The sequence below is a fragment of the Dysidea avara genome, chromosome 13 (assembly GCF_963678975.1).
Source record: "Dysidea avara chromosome 13, odDysAvar1.4, whole genome shotgun sequence".
Classification (NCBI taxonomy): Eukaryota; Metazoa; Porifera; class Demospongiae; order Dictyoceratida; family Dysideidae; genus Dysidea; species Dysidea avara.
The window spans coordinates 3,419,912-3,438,685 of record NC_089284.1 but is presented as its reverse complement, the minus strand read 5'-3'; the positions used below and the strand labels follow the sequence as shown (position 1 = coordinate 3,438,685).

The following is an 18,774-nucleotide window of genomic DNA, read 5'->3' as shown; positions in this document are numbered from 1 at the left end:
ATGCCCTAACCACTTGGCTATGCTGCCTCACACACGCACACACACACGTGCGCACGTACACACACTGATACACAAAGTAAATCTTCTAGCAGCTATGCAAAATACAGCAACTGCCATCCAGTGTACTAGTACTGGGATGCCTGTGCACCCAGCATTCAGGCACTACACAAATCCTCCTGGGACACGAAACATACAAGCGCACATGCAAACACTCAACATATCCAAGGCTGTTGCTACCATTGAATGGTCACACTTAACACTGGGCAATCTGCTCGATATTATATTCATAAGCTAAACGTCATTGTAGAGTCATATCCTCTCTATTATCCCACAGAAGGATGGTACTTAAGTCCCACGCTTGACATGATGCACAAACCTTTGTTTTCCCAGTTAATACCATGCAATTCCCTATTAATGTAGCAGGACAATGATATTCTTTGAAGCAAAATCAGCAGTAACTATACAGGGACATACACACATACACTATATGTAGCTAGACATATACTATTACATACAGTGGTATGTATATATGTATTTTTATTGCATCAAATGACCACTGATATGTTATGCATCATTATGCATGCAAAAGTGTGACTTGCCTTATTTTTTTGCCTCATGCTCACAGGTGGATACAAAGTCTAATTCTAACAACATGGAGTCAGATTTTGGGATGGATTTCTGCCAGCATTTATATGGCAGCAAAATTACCTCAACAGATGAGGGATATTACTCTATGATTAGAAGTGCTGTGAATAGCAAGGTAGAATCCTTGCAAGAACAACTGCAACTCACAGAGGAAGGTGAGAATGAACAATATAATATATGATTAGAGATATCATTTTATGGTATACACAAAATTAGGCTTCAAGGAGATTGTCGAAATCTATGAGAGTAAACTGCGTAGTCTGAAAGAAGAACATACTGAACAACTGGAGGAACAAAAGAAAAAAATAGAAGAAGAATATCAAAAGAAACTGGAGGAGGAAAGACAGCAAATGAAGAAAGAGCTAAAGGACAAGCTGGAGGAGGAAAAACTTGAGATGGATAAAGAACAAAAGAAGATGGAAGAGGAACAACTATACAAGCAACAACAGCAACAACGTGAATTTGCTATTAAAGAGGAAGATTACAACAAGAAAATTGATGAACTTCAAGAATACTATGAGAGTAAGCTGCATACTGTGATGGAAGAGCACAGTAAACATCTGAAGATGGTAGAGCAAGAATATAAAGAGGAGCTGAATGAGGAATGGAAAGAGTTGAAGGAGGAAATGGAAGTGAAGTTGGAGAGACAGAAAATAATGATGGATAAAGAAATGAAGAAGGTGGAAGAGGAACACCAAACTAAGCAACAAGATGAAATTGCTCTTAAAGAATATGAATACAATGGGAAGATTATCGAGCTAGAGGAAAGCTATGAGAACAAGCTGTGTAATAAGATGTATGAAGAACAGAAGGTGGAAGAACGACGGCAGCAAGGATTTACTATTAGGGAAGAAGAGTACAACAAGAAGATCGATGAACTACAAGAAAGCTATGAGAGTAAGCTGTGCAGTCTGAAGGAAGAACAGAACAAAAAACTGGAGGAACAAAGAGAAGAATTAGAGGAAGTACATCAACAGAAATTTGAGGAGGAAAGAAATCACCTGAAGGAAGAACTACAATTAAAATTGGAGGAGCAGAAAACAACGTATGAAGAGCAGAAGAGGATTGAAGAGGAACAGCGGAACAAGCAGCCATGTGAATTTGCTCTCAAAGAAGAAGAGTACAAGAAGAAAATTGGTGAATTGGAGAAAGATTACCAAAAGAAAGCAAAAGAACTAGCAGCAAAAGAGAGAAAGATGAACAATTTGGAGAAAGAGTTTCAACACTTGATGGAGGATCAAGAGTGGAAGATTTGTGAAATTGAGCAAAAATATGAGAGGAAGGTACGCAGACTGCAGGAAGAATGGACGCAGAAATCAAACTAAATCAATTGTATTAAGCTTGAAATTAAAAATATTATATAGCTAGGTCAAAAAAACAAAATAAAAACGTTAAAAATAACAAAAACATATTAAAAGTTTTAAAAGAATTTGTACCATTTGTGTGTTGTACGATTGCAAGAATTAAAGTATGCAAATGTTTTGGTCAAACAGTTATACTCTAACCATATAACATGTGTGGTTTTCATGTTCCAAAAAAGGCAATGTGCAATAGGTCATTAGGATAGTACTGAACTGTAATGGTTAAAATGTTGCAGACATAGCAGCTGCATGTACTTTTCCTGCTTGTATTCTCTTTTTAACATATAGGCTGTTGTTATGAAGATTGCATGCATATATTCAGCTTTTGTACAATTTAAATGACTGCAGGTTGTTCCTAGATTAATACTGTACACTGCAAATGTTTATATATGTATTTGAGATGGAATGTGGTGGGATACAACAGATTCTGAAGTGTGTGCTCTAATGAAAATTATTAACAGTGTTAAGTAACTGTACTGTCCTATATATAGTTTTCATTTTTACACTGTGTACATGTATGTGAGCTTCCTTGATTTACAAAATACATAAGTGAAATTCTAAAACAGCCTGGCTGTTAAAAGGTACACCCACAAAGGTAAAAGTAAAGATCTAATACCTGGGGCTGCCAAAAATGCTATAGTACATCTCACTATGATTAAAAGATTTAATGTTAGACCTTTATATTCGGTTTGTTACATTTCTAATTAACTTGTTATAACTATAGCTGAACTCTCCACGAGGACTCATAATGTAGCTGAATGATCCACTAAACTCTCCACAGGAACACTACATAGCTATACTCTCTAAAGGGAGACTTGTAATGTACTCTGCTGTTTGACTTGTAAGTAGCTGAACTCTGCTGGGTGATTTGTAATGTAGCTCAACTGTCTACATGGAGACTTGTAGTTGAACTCTCTATACAGGAGACTTGCAAGGTAGCTGAAATATCTAGTTAGTACAGGTGACTTGTAATGTAGCTTAAGTTTTGGCTTTTAGTATTAGTAGGTAAAGAAGGCTCAAGGAGCCTGTTAAGTCTGATCTGTACAAAAACAAATAAAATTTAATTACGTAGCAAAAACTTTGAACTAATTGTAAGTAAGTATATACAACATTATAATTTATAATCATACAACAAAGTATACCATGCATGTCGGCAGCTACTGTCAAGAGAACTTTTTTAAATCTATAGTGTGAGCACATCAACTAGATGATTGGGTGACTCGGAACTGTTCTAGTCGGTGATAGCTGTACAGCTTGAGTTTCAAATAACTTGTAATCGTGACCCCTAGTTGTTGATAAAGTTGTAGTAATAAAAGTCTGATTGAAATGGTTGTGTAATATTATAGCTGGTAGAAGAACATTATCACATCTCCATGCAGTCTACGGTATTTAAGTTTAAAGTAGTGAGGTGACCATTGTATGCATGTGTGCAGTTTTGAAGAACATGGACCAACTTTGTGGCTCTTCTCTGTACCTTCTCTGTTTGTCCTTGATCTACGTATGTAGAATGTATTGCAGTCCCCAGATGATGTTGCCATACTCTAACAATATATGTTGAACATACATATACATATATATATATATATATATATATATATATATATATAGTATTGTGGTCAAAATACTGAAAAGTCCTTGTGAATAATTAATAACTGCTAGTCTGTTAGCTTTCTTGGCAACTGTGCAGTGGTATGGTTAACTTACAACATCACAAGATGTAATAGAAGTGCCATCAATTAAATATTCACCAAATCTGTAGTTGAAATCTCTACTGAGTAACTTGTGATATTAGCTGCATGCACTATTATATATAGTATATTATATAGGTTAGCTGTAATGTAACCAAACTCTCTACTGGGTGACTTGTTAATTATTGTGATACTGCATGTATCCTCTGCTGGAATGTATATGGTCAAGCAGACCTAAACCATATGCATTGTTACCACTCAGGTCTGCTCACCTAACAGGTGAAGGAAGATGACTTGCATTCACCACATTACTTTTATACAGAGGTATATGTAAATGTTGATTGTGGGTTTAAATTGTGGGCACAAAAAAGGAATGTCGTGGGTTTTGCTGGCTGTAGTGATACCGTTACTATCCAAATAACCCACTTTGTGGATGCCTAGTAAAGTAACCTAAGGTGTTATAATAAGTACTTATGAGAATGTTTGAGCCATCTTGTTGTGTGGTTGAAATGCGCTATGTAGAAAAATGATCCCCACATTACAAAAATGATACTATATATATATATATATATAGGCATAGCCTTTCAAGAAGAATTGCACGCATGTCATGTGATTCATGGTACATAAAAGATATAGAATTTTATAACTTCTAAACAATTGGTATGGCAGGATGATGAGATAGTAGTGCATGGGTCAGGAAGAAGTGGTTCAATTTCAACATACACAATAGTCTTTGTTCCTTAGATTATAGTTGACTGTTCTATTAGAGTATTTCAATTTTTAGCAGCTTCACATAACCTTCTTGTTAATTCCTAGAACAGATTAGCTCTTCCCTTCTTGTTCCATCTTTTCATTGCCCATGTGTACTTAAGATACAATTTCACCTGCACTGCATGTGGCTTCCACCAGCTCTCTAGCTAAATTATGGTGGGGGTACTTCATCACCCCATGTACCTGTATATGGGTGTGATTGTAAATTATGAACGCAGCTAGCTAGCTAGCAGTGTGCCAGGGGGAAGATCCAGGAGCTGGCAAGGGGGGGGGGGTACAAACAAGCTAAGTTGTAGGTGGTTGGGGAGAGCAGATTCTCTTGTATTTTTAAAGTAGCAAATAATTACCTCTTAGCATTGTCTTACAGCTTATATTTGCAACTTTGGTTTTGTAAAGTCTAAAAGCTGTTTTAAAGGCTAGAATGTCTTATACGATCATTATTTTTAGAGGCGCTTAGTATGCACGAAGGTGCTGGGTGACAGTCTGATAGCTGTTTTGACTTGTTTTAGGTGAGTCTGCAATAAATGGTAGTAATCTATACATGCTATAACTATATTATGGATTGACAAGACTTAGTATTTTGATCAAAAGAATATGGCTCCTTCACAAAGTGTGTGTTGTGTGTATGGGGGGGCATTTGCCCCAAATGCCCCATTCTGGATCAGCCATTGTGTGCTGACACATATCTGTGTTCAGGGGCGGTAAGAATGAGGGGGCCAGGCCAGCTGTGAGTTGAAGACAAGAAAAAAAAAGGTCACAGCTGCTAACAATAGCTGCTCTCCACCAATTATATCTCTTTATTTATAACTACACAACGTAGCTAAGTAATTTGCTACGCTGCTTCTCTGGATACTGTGACTGCTCTATTAGAGTATTCATATCCTGACTGTTCTATTAGAGCATCTTGATCTTTTCTTGCAAACATTGTCCCAAAAATTGGGGGGGGATGGCCCTGGCCCCTCCGTCTCCACCGCCTATGTCTGTGTTGCTGGGACATTGTATATAAACATACTGCAGTGACAAGGTGTGGAGATGAATGTGCTCATGTGTGATTCCACTGGTCCATACTACTTTATTGGGATTTGGTCACTGAAAGCAGTCACTTGTATTACTACAGTAATAAAAGAATCCTCAAAGCAAATATCAAGTCTATGGTGAAACACGCTAAACTGTAAAGATCCATGATGCATAGCAAAATTAATAATGAACCATCAGACTTAGGAAAACTATCAGAAGATTTGTGATGGGAAATTCTCTGTAAACACACAGGAAGGCTTAGTTGGCACCTCGCCACATACTGTACTTATATAAAGGATTCTTTTCACCACATCACTCATCTTGTTGCTTGACATGTCATCAGACATTGCATACTGAATATGGTAACAACACATAACATACTAGTGTTGTGAAGAAAAATTGACTGCTGGACAACACATGCGTATACAATAATGGTGAAAAGTGCAAAACTAACTAGCTGGCTGACTATAATATTGTAGCTACCTAGGAATAATGCAGCTATGATAAACACCTAAGCATAGCCTAAAAACCTTTCTTAGGCAATTGACACTTATGCTTTATCAGTTTATTGCTTGGTGTAGCCATTATAGAACATAGATATGCAATAGCCTTGCAGTAGAGGCGTTTGTGAGATCAATTTTATAGGCACCTGCGCTTAAAGTAAAGTCTAAGGCAAACCATCCACTTTATTGATGCCATATGGTGAAACCAACTCACTTTAAGCATCCTGTGCAAAGTCCTCTGTGTAGCTCCGTGTTAAAGAACACCAATACGACAAGATTGATGATGGACGCGACGTGTTGCGTGTTCATGGCAACGCTTTTCTTGTGACGCAACGATGGCGTATGTATCACGTGTACTTACTGTTGCTATCAACGCGCGTCTTTATTAAAGCGATTTCGAGCAAGTTTGTGCGAATTCTCTTTGCGATTTACTGTGGTGATTGTGACGGATATGTTACGTACAGTATTCAAAAAAGTGTCGACTTCGCTACCTTCCGTTTTAGGTAGGTGTGGCTAACTACACTTGCACAGATATGTTCATTTATTTGATAATTTGTTAGGTACGAGAAGGACGACTTTGAATACTTTCAGTCAGAGTAAGTTACAGCAATTCAGACTTTTAGATATCATGTAAAATATCTTTTTAATATAGCTGGTGACTTCAAGGGAGCTATAATTCCAACAGATTATGCGTTGGATTATAAGCAATGGTGAGTTTATATGTGATTCTGGGTACTAGGGTTAACATTTTATTACAGGGTTCTTTGTGTACCATTGGGTGCTTATTTTTTCTCTTTGTGTACCACTGCTGTAAAGGAGGTATGTTTGCACACACGCACACACACACACTGTGTTCACAAGAGTGCAGTAGCACAGTACTGGCATCACAGCACAGTTCAAATAAAATATCCATGTAAAAAGTCATCAACTGTACTGTACCAAACTAGTTGGTTACAAAATAATATGTCTTGCTTTCAAAAAGAATATCTGAATGTTTGCATACTGAGCAGAAAATCACTGAAAATCATGTGTACTCATGAAAATGGCTGTCAGGTACTGGAATAAAGAATGTTGAACTGTGCTATCATGCTTGAGTATAAGCAAGGCTTTTGCTACCACACATACCTAACAAAACACCAGGCAAATCTGTGCACTATATATTCAAGTACTTAATGTCAATCCTTACTATTACCCAACAGACGGGGTACTTATACAGTCCATGCGGTGAGGCACAAAAACAAGCAATTCACATTTTTGCATGCTAACAAGATTGTTATATCAGTGGCCATGCAATGCAATAAGAGGACTATACACCATTGTATGTAATAGTATATGTATGTCTACATAGTAGATGTGTATGTGTGTATAATATATGTCCCTGGCTATACAGGTGGATACAAAGTCTAACTCTGACAACATAGAGTCAGATTTTGGAATGGATTTTTGCCAGCAGTTATATGACAGTGAATCTACCTCAACAGATGAGGGATATTACTCTATGATTAGATGTGCTGTGAATAGTAAGGTAGAATCCTTGCAAGAACAACTGCAGCTTGCAGAGGAAGGTGAGAATGAACAATATGATATACAATTGGAGATATCATTTTATGGTACAAAATTAGGCTTCTATGAGAGTAAACTGTGTAGTCTGAAGGAAGAACATACTGAACAACTGGAGGAACAAAAGAAAAAATTAGAAGAAGAATATCAAAAGAAACTGGAGGAGGAAAGACAGCAAATGAAGAAAGAGCTAAAGGACAAGTTGGAGGAGGAGAAACTTGAGATGGATAAAGACCAAAAGAAGATGGAAGAGGAACAACTATACAAGCAACAACAGCAACAACGTGAATTTACTATTAAAGAGGAAGATTACAACAAGAAGATTGATGAACTTCAAGAATACTATGAGAGTAAGCTGCATGCTGTGATGGAAGAGCACAGTAAACATCTGAAGATAGTAGAGGAAGAATATAAAGAGGAGCTGAATGAAGAATGGAAAGAGTTGAAGGAGGAAATGGAAGTGAAGTTGGAGAGACAGAAAATAATGATGGATGAAGAAATGAAGAAGGTGGAAGAGGAATACCAAACTAAGCAACAAGATGAAATTGCTCTTAAAGAATATGAATGCAATGAGAAGATTATTGAGCTAGAGGAAAACTATGAGAACAAACTGCGTAATAAGATGTATGAAGAACAGAAGAAGGTGGAAGAACAACAGCAACAACGGCAGCAAGAATTTACTATTAGGGAAGAAGAGTACAAGAAGAAGATTGATGAACTACAAGAAAGCTATGAGAGTAAGCTGTGCAGTCTGAAGGAAGAACAGAACAAAAAACTGGAGGAACAAAGAAAAGAATTAGAGGAAGCACATCAAGAGAAACTTGAGGAGGAAAGAAATCACCTGAAGGAAGAACTACAATTAAAATTGGAGGAGCAGAAAACAATGTATGAAGAGCAGAAGAGGATTGAAGAGGAACAGCGGAACAAGCAGCCATGTGAATTTGTTCTCAAAGAAGAAGAGTACAAGAAGAAAATTGGTGAATTGGAGAAAGATTACTGAAAGAAAGCAAAAGAACTAGCAGCAAAAGAGAGAAAGATGAACAATTTGGAGAAAGAGTTTCAACACTTGATGGAGGATCAAGAGTGGAAGATTTGTGAAATTGAGCAAAAATATGAGAGGAAGGTACGCAGACTGCAGGAAGAATGGACGCAGAAATCAAACTAAATCAATTGTATTAAACTTGAAATTAAAAATATTAAATAGCTAGGTCAAAAAACAAAATAAAAATGTTAAAAATGACAAAAACATATTAAAAATTTTAAAAGAATTTGTACCATTTGTGTGTTGTACGATTGCAATAATTAAAGCATGCAAATGTTTTGGTCAAACAGTTTTACTCTAACCGTATAACATGTGTGGCTTTCATATTCCGAAAAACGCAATGTGCAATAGGTCATTAGGATGGTTCTGAACTGTAATAGTCAAATGTTGCAGACATTTGATCATTGCATCATTAATAGCAGCCATACTTTTCCTGCTTGTATTCTCTTTTTAACATATAGGCTGTTGTTATGAAGATTGCATGCACGTTCTTTTGTACAATTAAAAAGGACTGCAGGTTGTTCCTAGATTAATATTGTACACTGCAAATGTTTATATATGTATTTAAGATGGAATGTGGTATGATACAACAGATTCTGAAGTGTGTGCTCTATTGAAAATTATTAACAGTGTTAAGTAACCGTACTGTCCTATATATAGTTTTCATTTTTACACAGTGTACTTGTATGTGAACTTTCTTGATTTACAAAATACATAAGTGAAATTCTAAAACAGCCTGGCTGTTAAAAGGTACACCCACAAAGGTAAAAGTAAAGATCTAATATCTGGGACTGCCAAGAATAAAATGCTATACAGTAGTACATCTCACTATGATTATAAAAGATTTAGCATTAGACCTTTATATTTGGTTTGTTACATTTCTAATTAACTTGCTAACTATAGCTGAACTCTCCACAGGGATATATATATTTTTATTAATGCTGTACAGCACAAGTGCTGAAGGTCTGTAGGACACCTGGTCCTACAGCCTGCATGCTCAAAGACTTTAGCTACATAAGGTGTGTTTGAAAAGTTGGAGAAAGGAGAAACTACAAATCACCAGCAGAGTTCAGCTACTTACAAGTCAAACAGCAGAGTCTCCCTTTAGAGAATAGCTATGTAGTGTTCCTGTGGAGAGTTTAGCAATGTAACAAGTCTTCTTGTGGAGCATTCAGCTACATTATGAGTCCCTGTGGAGAGTTCAGCTATAGTTAGCAAGTTAATTAGAAATGTAAAAAAAATATAACGTAGCTGAACTGTCTACATGGAGACTTGTAGTTGAATTCTCTATACAGGAGACGTGAGGTATATAGCTGAACTCTCTACTACAGGTGACTTGTGATTTCGCCTTTAGTATTAGTATTACAACTAGGTAAAGAAGGCTCAAGGAGCCTGTTAAGCCTTATCTGTACAAACACAAATAAAATGTAATTACATAGCAAAAACTTTGAACTAACTGTAAGTAAAAGTATATACAACATAATCATGTAACAAACTATACCATGCAGCTACTGTCAAGAGAACTTTATAGTGTGAGTGCATTAACTAGATGATTGGGTGATCTGTTCCAGTCGTTGATAGCTGTACATGCATGCAGCTTGAGTTTCAAATGACTTGTAATTGTGACCCCTATAGTTGTTGATAAAGTTGTAGTACTAACAAGTCTGATTGAAATGGTTATGTAATATTACAGCTGGTAGAAGAACAATATCACATCTCCACGCAGTCTACAGTATTTAAGTTTAAAGTAGTGAGGTGATCATTGTACGTGTGCAGTTTTGAAGATCATGGACCAACTTTGTGGCTTTTCTTTGTACCTTCTCTGTTTGTTCTTGATCTACGTACGTATAATGCATTGCAATCCCCAGATGATGTTACCATACTCTAACAATATATGTTGAACATATATATATATAATTAATGTGTTATGTAGAAAAATGATTCCCACATTGTGAAAATGATTATTTAGTTACTATAGGCATAGCCTTTCAAGAAGAATTGCACGCATGATGTCATGTGATTCATGATACATAAAAGGTATAGAATTTTATAACTTCTAAACAATTGGTATGGCAGGATGATGAGATAGCAGCGCATGGGTCAGGAAGAAGTGGTTCAATTTCAACATACACAATAGTCTTTGTTCCTTAGATGAATATTCATTATAGTTGACTGTTCTATTAGAGTACTTCAATTTTTAGCAGCTTCACATAACCTTCTTGTTAATTCCTAGCTCTTCCCTTCTTGTTCCATCGTTTTTCATTGCCCATGTGTACACAATTTCACCACCAGCTCTCTAGCTAAATTATGGAGGGGGTACTTCAGCACCCCATGCACTTGTATATGGATGTGATTGTAAATTATGAAAGCAGCTAGCTAGCTAGCAGTGTGCCAGGGGCGGATCCAGAGGAGGAGCACAAACAAGCTAAGTTGTAGGTGGTTGGGGGAGAGCAGATTCTCTTGTATTTTTAAAGTAGCAAATAATTACCTCTTAGCATTGTCTTACACCTTATTTTTGCAACTTTGGCCTTTGTAAAGTCTAAAAGCTGTTTTAAAGGCTAGAATGTCTTAAGTACCACCAATACGATCATTATTTTTAGAGGCACTTAGTATTCATGAAGGTGCTGGGTGACAGTCCTGATAGCTGTTCTGACTTGTTTTAGGTGAGTTTGCAATTAATGGTAGTAATTTATTCATGCTATAACTACATTATGGATTGACAAGACTTAGTATTTCAATCAAAAGAAGTATGGCTCCTTCACAAAGTGTGTGTGTGTGTGTGGGGGGGGGGGGGGGAGGGGGGGGGGATGGATTCGCCCCAAATGCCCCATCCTGGATCCGCCATTGTGTGCTGACACATATCTGTGTTCAGGGGCGGTAAGAATGAGGGGGCCAGGCCAGCTGTGAGTTGAAGACAAAAAAAAAGTCACAGCCTGCTAACAATAGCTGCTCTCCACCAATTATATCTCCTTATTTATAACTACACAACGTAGCTAAGTAATTTGCTACGCTGCTTCTCTGGATACTGTGACTGCTCTATTAGAGTATTCAGATCCTGACTGTTCTATTAGAGCATCTCGATCTTTGCTTGCAAACAGTGTCCCAAAAATTGAAGGGGGGCATGGCCCTCCTGGCCCCTCCGTCTATGTCTATGTTACTGGGACATTGTATATAAACATGCTGCAGTGACAAGGTGTGGAGATGAATGTGCTCATGTGTGATTCCACTGGTCCATACTACTAGAATTGCCTTGTTGGGATTTGGTCACTGAAAGCAGTCACTTGTATTACTACAATAATAAAAGAATCCTCAAAGCAAATATCAAGTCTATGGTGAAACACGCTAAACTGTAAAGATCCATGATGCATAGCAAAATTAATAATGATCCATCAGACTTAGAGTTTACTTAGGAAAACTATCAGATTTGTGATGGGAAATTCTCTGTAAACACACAGGAAGGCTTAGTTGGCACCTCGTCACATACTGTACTTATATAAAGGATTCTTTTAGCCACATCACTAATCTTGTTGCTTAACATGTCATCAGACATTTATTAAGGCTTTACAGCACAAGTGCTCAAGGTCTCCTAAGCCTCTTGAAAGTTGTTACAGAAGGTGTGTTTAAAAAGGTGGATATCATCCCATATACTGAATATGGTAACAACGCATAACAGACTAGTGTTGTGAAGAAAATTTGATTGCTGGACAACACATACATGTACAATAATGGCGAAAAGTGCAAAACTAACTAGCTGGCTGACTATAATTTTGTAGCTAGCTAGGAATAATGCAGCTATGATAAACACCTAAGCATAGCCCCCTAACCACCTTTCTTAGTTAGAGCAGCAATTGACACTTAAGCTTTATCAGTTTATGGCTTGGTGTAGCCATTATAGAATATAGATAATATAGTTTACGAAGCAATAATATCTATGATTAGAGCCTTGCTGCAGAGGCGCTTGTGAGATCAATTTTATAGGCACCTGCGCTTAAAGTAAAGTCTAAGGCAAACCATCCACTTTATTGATGCCATATGGTGAAACCAACTCACTTTAAGCATCCTGTGCAAAGTCCTCTGTGTAGCTCCGTGTTAAAGAACACCAATACGACAAGATTGATGATGGACGCGACGTGTTGCGTGTTCATGGCAACGCTTTTTCTTGTGACGCAATGATGGCGTATGTATCACGTGTACTTACTGTTGCTATCAACGCGCGTCTTTATTAAAGCGATTTCGAGCAAGTTTGTGCGAATTCTCTTTGCGATTTACTGTGGTGATTGTGACGGATATGTTACATACAGTATTCAACAACTTTGCTACCTTCCGTTTTAGGTAGGTGTGGCTAACTACACTTGCACAAATATGTTCATTTATTTGATAATTTGTTAGGTACGAGAAGGACGACTTTGAATACTTTCAGTCAGAGTAAGTTGCAGAAATTCAGACTTTTAGATATCATGTAAACTATTTACCTTTTAAATATAGCTGGTGACTTCAAGGGAACTATAATTCCAACAGATCATGTATTGGATTATAAACAATGGTGAGTTTATATGTGATTCTGGGTACTAGGGTTAACATTTTATTACAGGGTTCTTTGTGTACCACTGGGTGCTTATTTTTTCTCTTTGCATACCACCGCTGTAAAGGAGGTATGTTTACACACACGCACACACACACTGTGTTCACAAGAGTGCAGTAGCACAGTACTGGTATCACAGCATGCACAGTTCAAATAAAATATCCATGTAAAAAGTCATCAATTGTACTGTACCAAACTAGTTGGTTACAAAATAATATGTCTTGCTTTCAAAAAGAATATCTGAATGTTTGCGTACTGAGCAGAAAATCACTGAAAATCATGTGTACTCATGAAAATGGCTGTCAGGTACTGGAATAAAGAATGTTGAACTGTGCTATCATGCTTGAGTATAATATAAGCAAGGCTTTTGCTACCACACATACCTAACAAATCACCGGGCAAATCTGTGCACTATATATTCAAGTACTTAATGTCAATCCTTACTATTACCCAACAGACGGGGTACTTACAGTCCATGCGGTGAGGCACAAAAACAAGCAATTCACATTTTTGCATGCTAACAAGATTGTTATATCAGTGGCCATGCAATGCAATAAGAGGGATATACACCATTGTATGTAATAGTATATGTATGTCTACATAGTAGATGTGTATGTGTGTATAATATATGTCCCTGGCTATACAGGTGGATACAAAGTCTAACTCTGACGACATGGAGTCAGATTTTGGAATGGATTTTTGCCAGCAGTTATATGACAGTGAATCTACCTCAACAGATGAGGGATATTACTCTATGATTAGATGTGCTGTGAATAGTAAGGTAGAATCCTTGCAAGAACAACTGCAGCTTGCAGAGGAAGGTGAGAATGAACAATATGATTATACAATTGGAGATATCATTTTAAAATTAGGCTTCAAGAAGATTGTTGAAATCTATGAGAGTAAACTGTGTAGTCTGAAGGAAGAACATACTGAACAACTGGAGGCAACTGGAGGAACAAAAGAAAGAATTAGAAGAAGAATATCAAAAGAAACTGGAGGAGGTAAGACAGCAAATGAAGAAAGAGCTAAAGGACAAGTTGGAGGAGGAGAAACTTGAGATGGATAAAGACCAAAAGAAGATGGAAGAGGAACAACTATACAAGCAACAACAGCAACAACATGAATTTGCTATTAAAGAGGAAGATTACAACAAGAAGATTGATGAACTTCAAGAATACTATGAGAGTAAGCTGCATACTGTGATGGAAGAGCACAGTAAACATCTGAAGATAGTAGAGGAAGAATATAAAGAGGAGCTGAATGAAGAATGGAAAGAGTTGAAGGAGGAAATGGAAGTGAAGTTGGAGAGACAGAAAATATTGATGGGTGAAGAAATGAAGAAGGTGGAAGAGGAATACCAAACTAAGCAACAAGATGAAATTGCTCTTAAAGAATATGAATGCAATGAGAAGATTATTGAGCTAGAGGAAAGCTATGAGAACAAACTGCGTAATAAGATGTATGAAGAACAGAAGAAGGTGGAAGAACAACAGCAGCATGAATTTACTATTAGGGAAGAAGAGTACAAGAAGAAGATTGATGAACTACAAGAAAGCTATGAGAGTAAGCTGTGCAGTCTGAAGGAAGAACAGAACAAAAAACTGGAGGAACAAAGAGAAGAATTAGAGGAAGTACATCAAGAGAAACTTGAGGAGGAAAGAAATCACCTGAAGGAAGAACTACAATTAAAATTGGAGGAGCAGAAAACAACGTATGAAGAGCAGAAGAGGAGTGAAGAGGAACAGCGGAACAAGCAGCCATGTGAATTTGTTCTCAAAGAAGAAGAGTACAAGAAGAAAATTGGTGAATTGGAGAAAGATTACCGAAAGAAAGCAAAAGAACTAGCAGCAAAAGAGAGAAAGATGAACAATTTGGAGAAAGAATTTCAACACTTGATGGAGGATCAAGAGTGGAAGATTTGTGAAATTGAGCAAAAATATGAGAGGAAGGTACGCAACCTGCAGGAAGAATGGAAGCACAAGTCAAACTAAACCAATTGCCAGTGTATTGAACTTGAAATTAAACATAATAACATAGCTAGGGAAAAAATTATAAAAATGTTTTAAACGTATTAAAAATTTTAAAAGAATTTGTATACCATTTTATGTGTTGTATGATTGCAATAATGATACAAATGTTTTGGTAAAACGGTTTTACTCTAACGGTCTAACTATAAACATGTGTGGCTTTCAGGTTCAGAAAAAGGCTATGTGCAACAAATAGATCATTAGTATGGTACTGAACTCTCATGGTTGAAATGTTACAGATATTTGATCATTGCATCATTAATAGCATGCAGCCATAATGATATTTTTCCTGCTTGCATTCTCTTTTTAACATAAGCTGCATATATGTTGTTATGAATTAAGACTGCATGTATTCAGCTTTTGTACAATACTGTAGGTGTTCCTAGATTATAGTTGATTCTGTACACAGTATATGTTAATGTATGTGACACGTAATGTGATGGGATACTGCAGACTCTGAAGTGTGCATGTGCTCTATGCATAGGTTAAGAATGCAGCCCAAGGTTCTGCATGGGTTTTAGAACCAAGGTGAAGTCAAGGTTTCTAAAGTTAGAACTAAGGGCGTGGTTCCTAACCGACTTAGAGCATGGCTTGGTGTAAAACTTTAATAACTGCATCATATATTTGAAACTCACAAGTTTCGTAACTAGATTTTAAGTATACATATACTACAGAGTGAACGTACTTGAAGTCTGAATAAATTACTCGATCAGCAAGTTTCTTTGCTGAGTAAATTATTCAGCAAGCTTCTAACCAACAAGGACGTTTCTAACACACCAGGAGGTTTCTTGGTGATATTATAGAGACCTCATTAAATAGTCGCAAAGACCAAAGTACACATACTATGCATGCCATGTTCTTATGAACAGTGTCAAGTAACTCTGTACTTGCAATCAACTGTTCATATAGTTTATACACAGGTTGTTGTTATTGTTTTTGTTAAAGTGCATGTTAGCTGCCTTGATTTATAAAAAAAATCATATAAATTCTCATGCAAAAACATAGGTAAAAGTAAAGATATACTGGTGTAGCCAATAATAAATATCATGGTAAATCTCACTATGATTTAACATTTGACCTTCAATATTGAGTCATGTTCTACTGGCATTCAGTTTGCTGCATTTCTAATTGACTCGTTAAACCTTAACTGGCTAATAGTAATTTGGCCCATTTCACCTCTACATGCAGTGACCATTGAAAAGGGTGGTCAAATCATTAACCACATACAATGTTTTAAAAAGAGTTAGAAATGTAGAGCACGAGTCAATGGTAACAATATTGAATGGTTACAATTCATTCTTGGTTCCACCAGATATCTGCTTACATATAACATTAAGTCAATTACAACATGTTTGTACAGCAACCATGTTTGTATGAATGTGATTTTAGATGTAGTATTGATTTCTAGATCTAGAGCTCTGGCATGGTTTCAGTATGTTAATTTTCCTACGTGTTAGGTCACATGTATCTGTAGTAAACTGGGTGGGGAAATGTATGAAATGGAAACACATGGATCGGGTCACACATAACCAAGTAAATTTGTTAAAGTATAGTGTTTGCTTTGTCTAACTGTGATGTATAATAAGTACAATAGGACCTCCATTATCCAAACACCTGTTGTGCCTGTGTCCCAGATGTGGTATATAATTAGAAACTCTTCAGAGTGATGATTAGCTACTCTTCAATCTAACAAAGTAGTATTAGGTACAACAGAGATCAGTTGTAATTACCCCTCAGATGCTATATTGGTTTTTGTTATGTGTACTCAGGCCTGCAGCCCTATAGCTTGTGCTTGTGTGCAGATATCACTCATTCCCGTGTTAGAACTATTAGCTGCATAACAGCTTGGATAACCATGTGTATAATTTTGCACATTAAGTTATGTTTTATAGCTATAGCTTGTTAATCATATAACCATGCAGTGACCATGCATGCAGTGGCAGAGGCAGTTCTAAGGGGGACATCATAGTACTGTGCAAAGCATGTTATGCCTTGATCTAGAAATGAACCAAGGAAGTGGCTGACCCAGATTTGAAGTTAAGAGTCTCCATTGTCATAGCTATAGCAGAAGTACGCACAATTACATTTGGGGAAGAGCTGACAGTGTTATTGTCTATAGTGTGAAAGTGAAGCATACATATAATCGAATGAGTAGCATGATAATATGCTCTAGTGCACCTAACATTTGTATTTTGTAACCCTAGGGTGATCATGGGGCATTTGACACATGTAGTGGCTAAAAATAAAATAAATAATTTACTATGGGTTCCACTGTACAGTGATGAAAGGCAATTGTTCTAATAAGGGTATAGCTATACAGAACTTAGATGGGAATACACACTGCGGAATAAAAACATCTTTTATCTTCACCTTATAGCTGTATACTAATATATTTCTGACAATGCAATTGGACACCACTCATATGTTCCTCCCCACCCTACACCCTTTTTCTTACTGTATAGCTACATTATATGATTATATGTGATTGCCCAGAAGGGGCAACTATTTCCTCACTCAAATAGACAATGCAAGGGAAAATTGCAAATTTTAAAATGTAATATCTTATGCAAAAAATGTAAAATTCAGGTTGCTAAGTGTAACAGTTTATTATGAAATTCAGCTATAGCTATATTCAAAATTGCTCTCAAATTCAATAATCTCATGCAGGAAGTAACATTTTCATGTACCAAGACCCCCAGAGAACTCATGCATTCTTCATGCACTTTTTTTAGGCTTCACTTGGTCAATATGTTGAGGATTATAATGAAATTTTGTTTTAGCATAATTATATGATCATTAATAATACAAATACTCATCTTTCCAATGGATTTATGCTAAATTTTATGCAACAAGGACCCGGAGCAGCATTGGAGGTGTACAAGATCGAGATACTCTAATAGAGCAGTCACCTAACTAATCTAATAGAACATACACTGGAAGCATAATATATTATAGTTGGTTCTGTTATGGAATTTTTCCAAATCTGCTTGCACCTATACATACAATGAAGTGCATTGGTCTGTTTAAAATGCTTGATTCATCTACCTGGTGTAGTTAATATGTATGGCAATACTTAATTCAGGTACACAATTTCCATTGATAGTGCTCTCAGATTCAATCTCGTATCATTCAAATTTTCCACTTTCAACATTATTATTCTAATATGCACCTATTGTTGTGCATGCAATTGTGAGAGAGTGCATCATGCGCTTGGTTGTCTGTACCTACCCAAACGTTTCCATTAATAAAATGCTTCAGAGAGCCATACCTATAATCTAAAGGCAGTATATAAAATATCTACAGGCAGAAATATGAATTTTATGTGGAAATGTCTCCAACTGCAGTATTTTAGCATCTATTATTCTGGGGGGGGGGGGGGGCATGCCCCCAGCATGCTCGGAGGTGTACTTTGAGTTAGTCCCACCCCTTTTATAAATCCTAGATCCACCCCTGATATGCAACCATGCATGAATTTATGGGTGGTATTAGCTACTATTACTATGTATGTAGAGGAATTCTTAGGAGAAAAGTCAATTTATATATATACACCTTTGTAACTTTAAAGGGCTTTGCCA

General features: G+C 36.7%; 2 protein-coding genes across 2 annotated transcripts; both read left to right on the top strand.

The window, feature by feature from the left end:
- The first annotated feature begins 652 nt into the window (after positions 1–652).
- LOC136243400 (golgin subfamily A member 6-like protein 6) lies at positions 653–1,970 on the top strand. Its single transcript, XM_066034913.1, has 2 exons — positions 653–800; positions 862–1,970. The coding sequence occupies exons 1-2, from the start codon at positions 653–655 to the stop codon at positions 1,968–1,970; spliced, it is 1,257 nt and encodes a 418-aa protein (XP_065890985.1).
- Positions 1,971–6,320: 4,350 nt separating this feature from the next.
- On the top strand, positions 6,321–15,163 carry LOC136243399 (golgin subfamily A member 6-like protein 25). The gene is made up of 10 exons (XM_066034912.1): positions 6,321–6,325; positions 6,546–6,581; positions 6,744–6,804; positions 7,376–8,522; positions 12,889–12,919; positions 12,977–13,012; positions 13,179–13,239; positions 13,816–13,990; positions 14,042–14,173; positions 14,241–15,163. Exons 1-10 carry the CDS (start codon positions 6,321–6,323, stop codon positions 15,161–15,163), a joined length of 2,607 nt encoding a protein of 868 aa, XP_065890984.1.
- Positions 15,164–18,774: the final 3,611 nt, after the last annotated feature.

Bases quoted from the DNA above. Each gene is read 5' to 3' on its own strand.
- LOC136243400 (XM_066034913.1), top strand. From the start codon at position 653: ATGGAGTCAGATTTTGGGATGGATTTCTGCCAGCATTTATATGGCAGC. The intron at 801-861 runs GTGAGAATGAAC...ACACAAAATTAG, and splicing joins ACTGCAACTCACAGAGGAAG to GCTTCAAGGAGATTGTCGAA.
- LOC136243399 (XM_066034912.1), top strand. The intron at 6,582-6,743 runs GTAAGTTACAGC...ATTTTATTACAG, and splicing joins TTTGAATACTTTCAGTCAGA to GGTTCTTTGTGTACCATTGG. The intron at 12,920-12,976 runs GTAGGTGTGGCT...ATAATTTGTTAG, and splicing joins TTTGCTACCTTCCGTTTTAG to GTACGAGAAGGACGACTTTG.